A 13,116-nucleotide genomic window follows, 5' to 3' on the forward strand; every position below is an offset into this window, starting at 1 on the left:
GAGAGAGACAGAAAAATGGAAATCACACACCAGTTAGTCTGACATCAGTGGTTGGGAAAATGATGGAGCCGATTGTTAAGGGTGAGTCTCTTGGAGGCAAGTGATAAAATAGGGTGTAGTCAGCATGCTTTCCTCAACATCTTGCTTAACAGATCTGTTGGAATTCTTTGAAGAAATAAGCAGGATAGACAAAAGAGAATCTGCTGATATTGTGTATTTGGATTTTCAGAAGGTGCCACATATGAGGCTGCTTAACAAGCTACCAGCCCATGGTATTACAGGAAAGATATTAACTTGGATAAAGCAGTGGTTGATTGGCAGGAGGCCGAGAGTGGGAATAAAAGGAGCCTTTTCTGGTTGGCTGCCAATGACTAGTAGTGTTCCACAAGGGTCTTGTTTGGACAGATTTTTTTTTTACATTGTATGTCAATGATTTGGAAGAAGAAGTTGATGGCTTTGTTGCAAAGTCCGCAGATGATATGAAGATAGGTGGAAGTGCAGGTAGTTTTGAGGAAGTAGAGAGGCTTCAGAAGAACAACAGATTAGGAGAATGGGGAAAGAACTGGCAGATGAATACAGTGTTATGAAGTGTATGGCCATGCACTTTGGTAGAAGGAATGAAAGGGTTGACAATTTTCTAAATGCAAAGAAAATAGTAAAAACTGAGGTGCAGAGGGACTTGGGAGTCCTGTACTTGGGAGCCCATGGTGAGGCAGGCAAATGCGATGTTAGTATTCATTTCAAAAGGACTAGAATACAAAAGCTAAAACATAACATTGAGACTTTATAAAACACTAGTGAGGCTTCACTTGGAGTACTGTGAATAGTTTTGGGCCCCTTATCTTAGAAAGGTTGTGCTAAAACTCGTCAGGGTTCAACGGAGGTTAACAAAAACGATTCCAGGATTGAATTGTTTGACAAATGAAAAGGTTTTGGTGACTCCGGCCCTGTAATCACAAAAATGATTCCACAATTTAGGCTATTTGGTCCATCGAGTCTGCTCCACCATTTCATCATGACTGATCCAATTTTCCTCTCAGCCACAATCTCCTGCCTTCCCTTCCCCCTCCCCTTCCCATTCCTTCATCCCCTGACTAAGCAAGAATCTATCAACCTTTGCCTTAAATATACATAAAGACTTGGTTGCCACAGCTGCCTGTGGAAAAGAATTCCTCAAATTCACCATACTCTAGCGAAATAAATTCTTCCTCATCTCCATTCTAAAAGGATGCTCTGCTATTCTGAGGCTGGGTTCTCTGGTCTTAGACTCACTGACCCAAGGAAACATCTCCACATATTCTTTATCAAGGTTTTTCAGCATTCAATAGGTTTCAATGAGGTCACCCCTCATGCTTCTGAACTCCAGTGAATACAAGCCCAGAGTCATCAAACGCTCTTCATATGACAAGCCATTCAAACTATTTAAACTATGACAATCTTCTACACAATCCACAATACCATGAACCTTCATATCATCTGCATACCTTCTGACCTACCCTTCCACTTCCTCAGCCAAATCATTTACAAAAATCACAAAGAGCAGGGTTCTCAGAACAGATCCCTGCAGAACACCACTGGTCACTGACCTTCAGGCAGAAAATACTCCATCTGCACTACCCTCTGCCTTCCACAGGCAAGAGAATTCTGAATCCAGAGTCAAGTTTCCCTAAATCCCAATCTTAACTTTCCAAAGGAGCCTTCCACGGGAAACCTTATCAATCGCCTTACTAAAATCTATGTACAGAACATCGACTGTTCTACCTTCATCAATATGCTTTGACATATCCTCTGAGAAATTCAATCATGTGGTGAGTATATAGAATGATCTGCTACAAGTAGTAGTTAACAAAGATATAATAATACTACTTAAGAAGCACTTGGATAAGTACATGGAAAGGAGGGACTAACGGCCTATATCAGTGCAATACTGCTCTGTGACCCCATGACCCCAAGGTAAGCATAGCCATTGTTACTGCAATCAATGAACAAGATAGAGTGCAAGAAAAAGGCAAGGCTCTTTTACTTGAGTTACTTTCTATATCTGGTTAGTATACAACTTTTTACCCATGGCTATATAGTCATCCTAAACAGATTGGCACCCAGTGTAAGAACTATTAAGATAGGAGGGGAAAAAAAATCACTGGTCTTGGGTGTGACATTCACAATCTATGAATAAATTGAAATCTCAAAACACTCCAGTTCTGTTAGCTTCTCAATAAACATACATTAATCTCTCTCTGCAATATGCAGTCTGTACCCCTGCTGATGTGAATGAAACAAAATAATAATGCAGCCTGTCTATTTAGATTACTCATAAATTACAGGACCTTTCAGTTTAGTACTTTAAAATTTAAAAGGTCACAGTATACAAACTTAATTCTCCATGATCCATTATTATATAAACCCAACTTTCATGGGTAAACTCTTCTTCCAATGGAAAAATCACAAGGATCAATACTGATTAAGAAATACCGTACGTGAGATACCATCATTACAATACCTCTTCACTTGCTTGAAGGGGTTCTTCTATGGAAATCATGTCATCAATATCAGTTTCATTTTTGACCTCCAGGACTGGGTGGCAGCAGACCATGGTGACATTGATAGGCAGGTCCTTTAGAATACTCACAACATCTTTGTGATTCTTACCTAGTAGTGGTATTCCATTAACCTAAAATACAGCAGAAAACAATAAGTTCCTTGACAAAATTGAAATTAAAATGAATCATGTTAATTAGTTAATAGCTGAAGAGATTGTGGAGGAATTAGTAGTGACCTTTCAAATATTACTGATGTCAGGGAGGGTTCCAGAGGACTGGAAAATTACAATTGTGACCCTGCAAAAGAAATTTGGTCATCACAGTCTCATTAAGAAGAGACCATGCCTGATAAATCTGTTGGAATTCTTTGAGCATCATGCAGGATACACAAAGGAGGGTTGCTGCACATTACTTATTTGGATTTTCAGAAGGTTTTTGACAGGTGCCACTCACAAGGCTGCTAAAGAAGGTAAGAGTGCATGGTGTTAGGAGTAAGATACAAACATGGATTGAAGACTGGCTGACTAGCAGAAGTCAGAGAGCGAAGATAAAGAGGTCCTTTACAGAATGGCTACCAGCGACGAGTGAAGTTCTGTAGGGGTCAATGATGTGATTGCAGCTTGTGGAATTTGTTGCCATAGAGAGCTATTGAGGCACAAGTTTTTAAGTTATATTTTAGGTATACAAACAATTCTGCAATCTCAAATGACATTATAGAGATTATTATTGAACTCTCAAGTAAAATAAACCAACAAAAGACAGTCCTGGTGAAGGGTCTCGGCCCAAAATGTCAACTGTACTCTTTTCCATAGTGCTGCCTGGCCTACTGAGTTCCTCCAGTATTTTGCTTGTTGCTTGGATTTCCAACATCTGCAGATTTTCTCTTGTTTGTGATTTGAGATAAAAGATGATACCGATGATTGATGTTGGCAATTACTTCTCCAATGTATTGGCGGAAAAACTCCTTTACTGAATACATCATAAGACCACAAGAACATAAGACAAGATTTTTCTAAATATATCTGCATTTGTGTAATTACCAATATGTTGACTATGAATTTCCACTGCAGTTGCAAAAATATTGTAATATCAGCTAACCCTCATATACCATCAAGTACACCAGAGTTACTTCATAAGCTCTTGCATCAGGTAGACTAATTATTAACCAACCACTTAAATTAAAACAAAAAGACAATTCCAAAAAACCTTAATTAAGATCAAGAATTGCTGTTAATAAATTGTTGATCACAAACACCATCTTCTGCTTTCTCACCTGTAACAGAACATTGTGCATGCATCCCCACTCAAAGTGTTGGCATTTAATTGACTACATCACCATCGGGAAGTGAGCCAAACAGGAGGTAAGAGTGACAAAATGCACGGGAAATGCTGATAGCTGGACAGACGACTGTCTCGTCATTTCTAAATGGAACATCCATATGCAGCCCAAAAGGAAAGAAAGCCCCAAGGTGGCTGAACATCTCCAAGCAGCAACATAAAGCAGTCTTTTGTTGACACTCTGGAAGATTGCTTAAACTCCACCCTTCTGGACAATCAGAAGGTTGAACCCTTCAAGAACTGACCTACAACACTGATAGAGATTTTGAGGCCTACTGCCAGAAAGCACAATTACTGGTTTAAAAAAAACCGTGTTGACATCAACCAGCTGCTAGATGAGAAACATCATCTCCACAAAGCTTTCCTCTGCGACCCCAAGTCCATCTCAAAAAGGGTGTCTTCAAAAGAATACGAAAGATCATAGAACACAAAATGCGCCAGATGCAGGATTCCTGGGTGAGCAATAAAGCTGATGAGATCCAAGTGTATATAGGTAGGATTTCAAGAACTTCTATGCTGCTCTAAAAGAAGTCGATGACCTGACATCATCAGGATCAGTGTCTCTCCTTGGTGGTGATGGGAACATACTGATGATGGACAAAGGTAGGCTGGGCAATTTAAGTGTTTTGAATCATCTTTCAACTATTATTGACAAAGCCTGCCCAAAGTATCAATCAATGAAGCACTGATGTTCCACCAACATTAGCCAAGACCCAGAAAGCGATATATCAGCTCTCTAGCAGCAAAGCACCTGGATTAGATGCAATACCAGCTGAGGCCTATAAGGAAGGTGGTGCAGAGAAAACAGAAAAGCTTCATCAGCTCTACCAACTCACGTGGCAGTAACAGCCAATTCCACAGGAATTTAAAGATGCATTCACCATCCACCTGTATAAGTGAAAAGGGAAACCAACAATCCTTCGACAACTATTGGGTAAAATACTTGCTGAATCATAGGCAAGATCTTCTCCAGGCTTCTTCTCAACCATCTCGCAACACACCCTAACCGGGGACTCCAACCAGAGAGCCAGTGTGAATTCTGGACATGGTGCTTGCTTCAAGAAAAATGTCAGGAGCAAAATGCTGACCTGTTCTGCTATGTCGATCTGAGTAAGGCCTTAAATACAATCAGCAGAAAGGATCTGTGGAAGATCATGGTGAAGTACACTTGCCCAAGTAAATTCATCATCATAGTGCAACAATTGCATGATGGCATGCAAGTAGAGTTCAGGGCATTGGTGAGATATCAGAGCCCTTCCCTGTCTCAAATGGGGTCAAGCAGGGTTGTAGCTTGATGTCAATACTATTGAGTCTGGAGCTTTCCATTATGTTGACTGATGCCTTCAGAAACAATGACGTAGGCATCGGCAACAGACTCTGCATTGGTGTGAAATTGCCTGACCTCAGGAAGCTCCAAGCAAAAGCTAAGGTTATGACAAACATTATCAGAGACTTCCTTTTTGCTGATGATTGTGCCCTCAATGCCAGTTCCAAAGATGATAAGCAGCACTGCACCAACAAGCTTGCTGATGCATGTACCAACTTTGGGCTTACTATCAACACCAAGACTGAAGTGATACATCAACCTGTTTGAGGGAAATTACACATTTAGCCAAACATCACAATCATTGATCAAAAACTCAACCCATTGAAAAGGTTCATGTATCTTAGCAGCACACTGTCCCAGAACATTGTCATTGATGAAGTAAAGACCAAGATCGCCTAAGCAACTGTAACCTCCGGCAGACGTTACACCAAAGTCTGGTTTAGAAGACGCACAAGTCTAAAGATGCAGCCGAAGGTGTATAGAGCTACGGAACTTCCCACACTGCTTTATGCCTGCAAAACATGGACAATACACCAATGGCATGCCAAGAAACTGAACCATTTCCACAGTCTGCCTCAGAAAGCTCCTCAAAATTAAGTGGCAAGAAAGAACCCCTGACACTGATGTACTTTACAAGTTGTGCCTGCCCAGTATCTGCAGCATATTAATGAGGTCACAGTTATGCTGGGCAGGCCACAAAGCTCATATGTCAGACCATTATCTGCATAAGAAATTTTGTTATGGTAAACCACAGAAAGGAAGTGCTCCTGTGGAAGCCAAAGGAAACTCTATAAACACACTCTTCAACAACTTCACTAAAAGTCTGTAATTCTTGCTTTGGCTAGTGGCTTAACACAACAGGTGATAGTCCCCGGCCCTGCAAAGCTTAAAAAAATCTTGTTTGGGTGGATGCTGCACGATGTGTCCCCGTTACAAATCAGTACCCCGAAATAACAAACAGTACACAATATGTGATTAAAACAAGTAAGATTTATAATTCTTACTTTGACTATATGGTTAGTAAAAACAACAAAAAAAAAGAAAAAGGGCCCATTCTTATGAAACAGTCTATTGTGCAATGTTGGCGCTCACTGATAAGCTGGTCATCCACCATCGACCTTCTTCGATTGTCACTGTCCTTCACTGCTCCAAGTCCACCCCTGTCCGGCAGTCTACCAACTCCCTCCATTTGCATCTTCTTTCCACATCTCTCCCTGGCAAAAGCCCGCGATGATCTCTCTTCCAGACTCACAAGAAAGAACAGCAGCACTCCAAACCCCGTTATCTCTTGTCATAACCCAAACATTGCTGCTACAGAGAAACCATTACATTATCAATGAAACCTTACAGCATGTTGCAAGCCTTTGGCAGCTACCTAGTCACATGTGTTCCTATCGCTCAGTTACTCCTCCCTCCATAACGGTGCAGAGAAACATGAGGCAGAACAGACAAGTGCAGCCTGAGAGACAGAGGCTGGCCAGGAAAGCCTGAGTCAGTGACACCCAACCCAACGTATCTGCCTTCTTTTGCCCACACTACCAGAGAATTGAGGGTGGATTAGCCTCACAGTCCTCTGCATATCCACTGACCAGTCCAGCATCTATAAACCACAGCTGACTAGAGTGGATCTCATTGTTGCACGATGGACGAATGAACAAAAATAATTCCAAAAAGCATTTGGAGAGTGAGTGATAGAGTGGTTTGAATTTGCAATTCAGTCTAGTATTTTAACGCAGTGACCAAATTTCATTATCAGAAGTTTGATAGATAATCTATGTAGGCACAATTTTAAACAAACATCAGATCAAAGGTACGACCTGCTGGAGATAAAAACTTGAACACAAAGAGAGAGCTGTTCTCTTCATGGTCAAGTCTGAGCCTCAGTTTAACAGCAGCATGCTTTGTTCACATACAGAGGAATCAGATCGCCTCATCGGTAAATGGAACAGAAAGCTTATTATTTACGTAAAGCCAGTGCAGCTAGAGATTGCCACAAAAGTGAACACAAAAAAGATAGCAATGCAGATCAATGTAAAGCGGTGGTCCCCTAGTGCCCAATCTGCATTGTACAAGCTAATTCAATGTAACTACTTCAGTACTGCAACACCCACTTGGATAAAATACACCACCTTTCTCTTTAGAAAAAAAAATGTCAAAAACATTCCACAGGTGCAGATGGGTGAAACATCATAGTTTCAAGAAAAAAAAAAGTCTCCCTCTTTATGAGAGCAATTGCAGATGGAAACCTGTAAATTGTAGTAGCACAAAGGTCCTGGAGACAACAGAGTACAGATGGAGCAAAAAACAAATCTCCGGAGAAACTCAGACATCTGTTGAGACAGAGTGGTTGACATTTTTGGCCAAAATCCTGCATCTAGACAGAGTATAGAGTGGAAACAATTAGAGTAAAGATAAATAGGTGAAGCAGGCGCTAGTAGGTGATCGGTACCCAGGAACCAGGTAAAGAGGAGGTGAAGTAGAGTTAGGAGAAAATAGCTGGTGGGTGATAAATGGTGACACAAGAGTCTAGATGTTCTGTAGTATGAGCAGCTGGACTTAGCAGCTGCCTTGTTGAAAAGTCAGTGGCAAAAGGCTACAGCTCAGAAAAGTTTGGAATGATCCTTGGCTCTTACCTCATTCCGTATAAATAGAAACGTTATTATATTTCCTTTTCCAAACAAAAAGGTTATACTATTTAAATAGATTTTTAAAAAATCGGTTAACACAAGGTTATTATTCCAACAAACTGGAGATCAAATTACTGCTTACCTCTAACAGCTCATCTCCACTAAATAGCTTTCCATTTCGCCCCACAGGGCCTTCAGGGAGAATGGAACGAATATAATGATGCCCAACTGTGGCTTCCAAACTGATGCCCAGACCACTACTTTCACTGAACTTTGTTACTTGTGTCACCTGAAAATAAGTACATTACTCTATCAGATTTGTTCTTTACTTTGAAAATGAATAAGTTGATTAAAATAATAAATTACAGTTACAAAGCAAAAGGCACTTTACACATACTCTATATTCAATATGATCATGGCAGTTCCAAACTATACTCAACTCCCTCCTGAGTTTCACTTTTCCACTAGGGAAAAGGCAATTCTGGATTGGGTGTTGTGTAATGAACCAGATTTGATTGGGAGGCTTAAGGTAAAGGGATCCTAAGGAGACAGTGATCATAACATTGAACAATTCACCCTGCAGTTCCGGAGTGAGATGCCAAAATTAGATAAATTGGTATTACAGTTGAGTAAAGGGAACTACAGAGGCAAGAGAGAGGGGCTGGTCAAAGTCGACTGGAAGGGGACACTAGCAGGGATGATGGAAGTGAAGCAAGGGTTGGAGTTTCTGGGAGTGATTTTGAAGAAACATGATTGATTTATCGCAAAAAAGCAGCATTGTAAAGGGAGGAAGAGGCAACAGTGGCTGACAAGGGAAGTCAAAAACTGCAGTTAGCAGAAAATTAGTGGGAAGCTAGAGGACTGGTTTTAAAACCCAAGAGAAGGTAACTTTAAAAAGCAAAAAGAAAAGATGAAATATGAAGAAGGTAAGCTAGCTAATAATATCAAAGATGATACCAAAAGTAAAAGAAGGGAAAATGACATTGCAGAGGTAGCAATGAAGAGTAAAGAAATGACAGAGAAAATTGCTAAGTATTTTTCATCAAGTCTACACTGTGGAAGACACCAGCAGCATGTCAGAAAGTTGAGAGCTTCAGTGGGCAGAAGTGAGAGTAGTCACCATTAATAAGGAGAAGGTGCTTGGGAAATTGAAAGTAGATAAGTCATCTGGATCAGATGGCCTGCATCCTAAGGTCCAGAAAGAGAAAATAACAGGCAGGATGGAGATACTTACTTGGATTTTCAAAAGGTCTTTCGACAAGGTGCTGCAGGAAGCTGCTAAACAAGGTAACAGTCTATGGTGTTACAGGAAAATTACTAGTATGGGCATAAGATTAGCCAACTGTCCAGACTGCCAAGTCCTCATAGTTTTGAAAGAGTTCAGCTTTTTGGATTAAAAAGCAGACGACCTGAAAATGGCTAAAACAGACGTAATAGAGACATGTCTGAGAACTACCACGTTGAATAGGTTAGAGTGATAGGGCAGGATATGGGTGGTCTTGGTGAAGAAGCAGGATGAAGAAACTGATCAATGTTTGAGACAAGCGGAATTCCAAGTCTGTAAATGGCCTGTTTCAACCCAAGTCAGTAAGTGAAAAGAGGGTTGGAACAAGTATTTAGAGTTCATGCAAGGACTAAAGACAAAACTCCAAGTGAAAATATGTCAATTGTATTTACTGTGCAGCTAGCTACAAATGTGCTCACTCAGGGTTTGTGGCAGTTTAACGATGTATACAGAACTCATTAACTAATAAATGGGCTTTTCAAATTTACATACCACAATTTCATAGTTAGCTCCAAGAATCTCCTGCCATTTAACACAAATGCTTTCTTCTGACGAATTGAGCTGAATCTCTGAAATAAAAAGATTAACAATTTAAATAATTCCCTCCCACAAAAGATCTGTGCTATCCCACAAAAAATTACCTTTCAAAAATACCTGTTGAAGGAATGACTCTTCTGCTTATTAAGAATCTTTTTTAAAAAGTCCCCAAATAAACAGTTTTCTCCCATTCCTCCACACCATCCTATATAGCAAAAATGCCCATAGCACTGCAAGTCCTGTAGGTTATAAAACAGCAAATGCTGGAAAATCTCAGTAGTTCAGGAAACATCAGTGGCAAGAGAAACTCACACCAAAAGTGAATGAGTAAATCAAAATTGTTCATCAGAACAGATAAAGAAGGGTAGCAAGTTAGTTTTGATATAACAACAAATGAACAAAAACTATGAAATGAGGGCCAGTAGAGAATAAACAAAAACATAAAGTTCTTAAATGCAGTGCTGTAGGTTCTGCAGAGTGGGTCAGGCTATGCCAATAAAGAAAACATGAGGCATCATCAGAGAAGATGACAGAGTTGAAATGGCCAGTTCTTATACAGAGAAAAGAAGTCCTGTGCACAAGATGCAAGGGCCTACAAAGATTTGTGGATTCAGCCAGTTCCATCCTAGGCTCAACTCTCCCCACGACTGAGGATATCTACAAAAGGCAATGTCTGAGGAGGCAACATTCATCTTCAAAGAACATCCCCCCCACTCCCATCCAATCCATCCCCCTTTCTCACTGCTATCATCAGGCAAGAGCTACAGAAGCCTGAAGGCTTGCAACTCAATGTCCAATAACATCTTTACTGTAATCAGGTTATCTCTACTATCAGATTTTTGATCTGATCTTAAAAAACCTTAAATGTTCCTCAGACTATATTTCCCACACCATGCACTAAAGTCATGTTATTTGTTGCTTATTGTGTCATGCAAATTATGTGTAATTTATGGAAACTTAAGTATAAGCAATTTTGTCTGTCATATTTATAATGTACCGTGTTGCAATGCAAAAGCTGATTTTAATTATGTTTATACCATGTCATATGTATACCCATGGCAAAAAAAATGAACTTGAATGTGTGGGGAAGAGTGGAATGGAGCGTTAAAATGGTATATAAAAATAAGCTGAGCTACCACGTGGACTGGATACAAGTGGTCTGCAACGTGATCACCCCATCTACATTTTGCTTCTCCACTGTAGGGAACATCACATAATGAACATTGAATTCTTAAAATATTTAAAGCTATTATGTTTAAACTTTTTAAAAAGTCTACTGTCAGAAGACCATCGGGGTGATCTGTAAGCAGGGCTTTAATTTCCACCACCTGCAGCCTTTGCAGATTATCAGTAAAAAAAAACACACCTCTTGCATCTTCCTGTCCAGAACATTTGCCACCTACTAACAAAATCTGTAAAATAAGTGCTGTGCAAACCACTAGAGCCACCACATTGCTTGGGCACATATTAAGACGAGTGCCCAAACCTTGACAAGTGGTTTTTAAAACCCCTCGTGACTGAATTAAATTTACCTTCAGATTCAGTTTCAATTTTTTGTTCATTTATTGGGGTAGCACTTGAAGTCCTGTTGTCTTGTATTGATGACTTTTCATCCACTTCATCCAAAGCTATAGACAATACACAACAGCAAGGGTGACAACTGATTTATCATAGGAATTTCTAATTTCAAATGTAATCCATGAAATGAACAAAACAACTGAATCAATAATATTTAAAATAATTAGCTATTACACTTGGAAAAGGTTTTCAAAACTTCAACTTCCTGTGTGATAAATTAAGTTCAATTTTTTTCTTTCTTCACTTTCACTTCAGCTTTATCAATGCCTTCAGCAGTTCTTTAATTTAAATGCTCCATATAATGATGCACTTTACTACACTGTTTTAAGTTCTTCAACTGAATTATTATCAACACAGTAACATTAAGACACTAAACATGATCATGAACCAGTGACAAAACCAATTTACTTCTGGAAGGTTTGTCATCTATTGTGAGGGCATCTTCATTCCTCTCAGGTTTCACTTCACTTTGACACTCAGACTGTATCAAAGCTTCTGGTTTGTGTTCCCTCCTCATTAAAATTAGATGCACAATTTGACTTGTATGTCGCAACATCTCCACAGCTTGCTGGTTAGTGAAACCTTGAATGTTTGTTCCATCCACCTGGAATACAAAGGCATTCAGAAATTATAATCATATCAGGACAAAACAGTCTAAAATTATTAAATCAGAACCAGGTATAATATCACTGGCATGTGTAGTGAAATTTGTTGTTTTGTGCCAGCAATATACTGCAATAGATAACAGTAAAATTAATTAAGTACTACATAAAGAGAGGGAAAATACTGGGTTCATTGTCCATTCAGAAATCTGATGGTGGAGGGGAAGAAGCTGTTCCTAAAACATTGACTTATGTGTATTCAGACTCCTGCACCTCCTCCTTGACGACGGCAATGAGATGATGAAATATCCCAGCTGATGGGGATCAGTAATGATGGATGCCACTTTTGAGGCATTGCCTTTTGAAGATGCCCTTGATGCTGGGAGGCTAATGCCCATGAGAGAGCTAGCTGAGTTTGCAACTTTCTGCAGCTTTTTCTGATCTTGTGTAGTGGCCCCTCTATACCAGATGGTGATGCAACCAGTTAGAATGCTCTCCATGGTACATCTGTAGAAATCTGCATGAATCTTTGGTGACACACCAAGTCTCCCTACACTCCAATGAAATATAGCCACTATCATGTAATTGTAATTGCGTCAATATATCAGGCCCAGGATAGCTCTCCAAAGATATTGGCACCCAGGATATGAAACTGTTCACCCTTTTCATTGCTGATGATCCCTCGCTGAGTGTGTTCCCTTGATTTCCCCTTCCCAAAGTCCTCATCAATTCCTTGGTCCTACTAATGTTGAATGCAATGTTGCTGTTGCAACACCACTCAATAAGCTGATCTATCGTACTTCTGTACGCTTTCTCTTCACCATCTGAAATTTTGCCAGCAATAGTTGCATCATCGGCAAATTTATAGATGGCATTTTAGCTGTGCTTAGTCACACAGATATTGGGTGTAAGGAGAGTAGAGCAGATTAAGCACACATTCTCAAAGTGCACCAGTGTTGATCGTCAATGAGGACGGATGTTATTTCCAATTCGCACAGACTGTGGTTTCCCAATGAGGAAGTCAAGGAAGACAGTCCTGTAGGTAGATTATCTGGCTGAAATCATTTAAAGGTGTTCAAATTTTAACTGATCAATATTGTTAACAGAATGAGCCAATAAAAATGTTTTAACAACAAATTTCCGTGATAATTTTCAATATTTAGCACCAGATGTTGTAGACTTCTTTTATCAAAAGAAAAGTATATGAATATGACAGAAGCAAACTGAGAGCAAATTTGCAACTGCAGACGTGCACCATTGAAGAGAAAATTATGACAGACAA

General features: G+C 39.8%; 1 protein-coding gene across 12 annotated transcripts in view; it reads right to left on the reverse strand.

The window, feature by feature from the left end:
• The window catches only part of LOC132396778 (multiple PDZ domain protein), a 202,091-nt gene that overhangs the window by 137,867 nt on the left and 51,108 nt on the right, over window positions 1-13,116 (reverse strand). For all 12 annotated transcript variants that reach the window (XR_009513123.1, XM_059974662.1, XM_059974663.1 and 9 more), the window contains exons 11-15: window positions 11,641-11,836; window positions 11,187-11,282; window positions 9,610-9,686; window positions 7,975-8,121; window positions 2,501-2,671 (exon numbers count right to left, since the gene is read on the reverse strand). Coding sequence is in view for 11 of the 12 variants with exons in the window: in XM_059974662.1 (XP_059830645.1) it covers window positions 2,501-2,671; window positions 7,975-8,121; window positions 9,610-9,686; window positions 11,187-11,282; window positions 11,641-11,836 (687 nt within the window). In the remaining variant the exon portion in view is untranslated. The remainder of the gene's footprint in view (window positions 1-2,500; window positions 2,672-7,974; window positions 8,122-9,609; window positions 9,687-11,186; window positions 11,283-11,640; window positions 11,837-13,116) is intronic.

This window comes from Hypanus sabinus, chromosome 7 (assembly GCF_030144855.1).
Source record: "Hypanus sabinus isolate sHypSab1 chromosome 7, sHypSab1.hap1, whole genome shotgun sequence".
Lineage (NCBI taxonomy): Eukaryota > Metazoa > Chordata > Chondrichthyes > Myliobatiformes > Dasyatidae > Hypanus > Hypanus sabinus.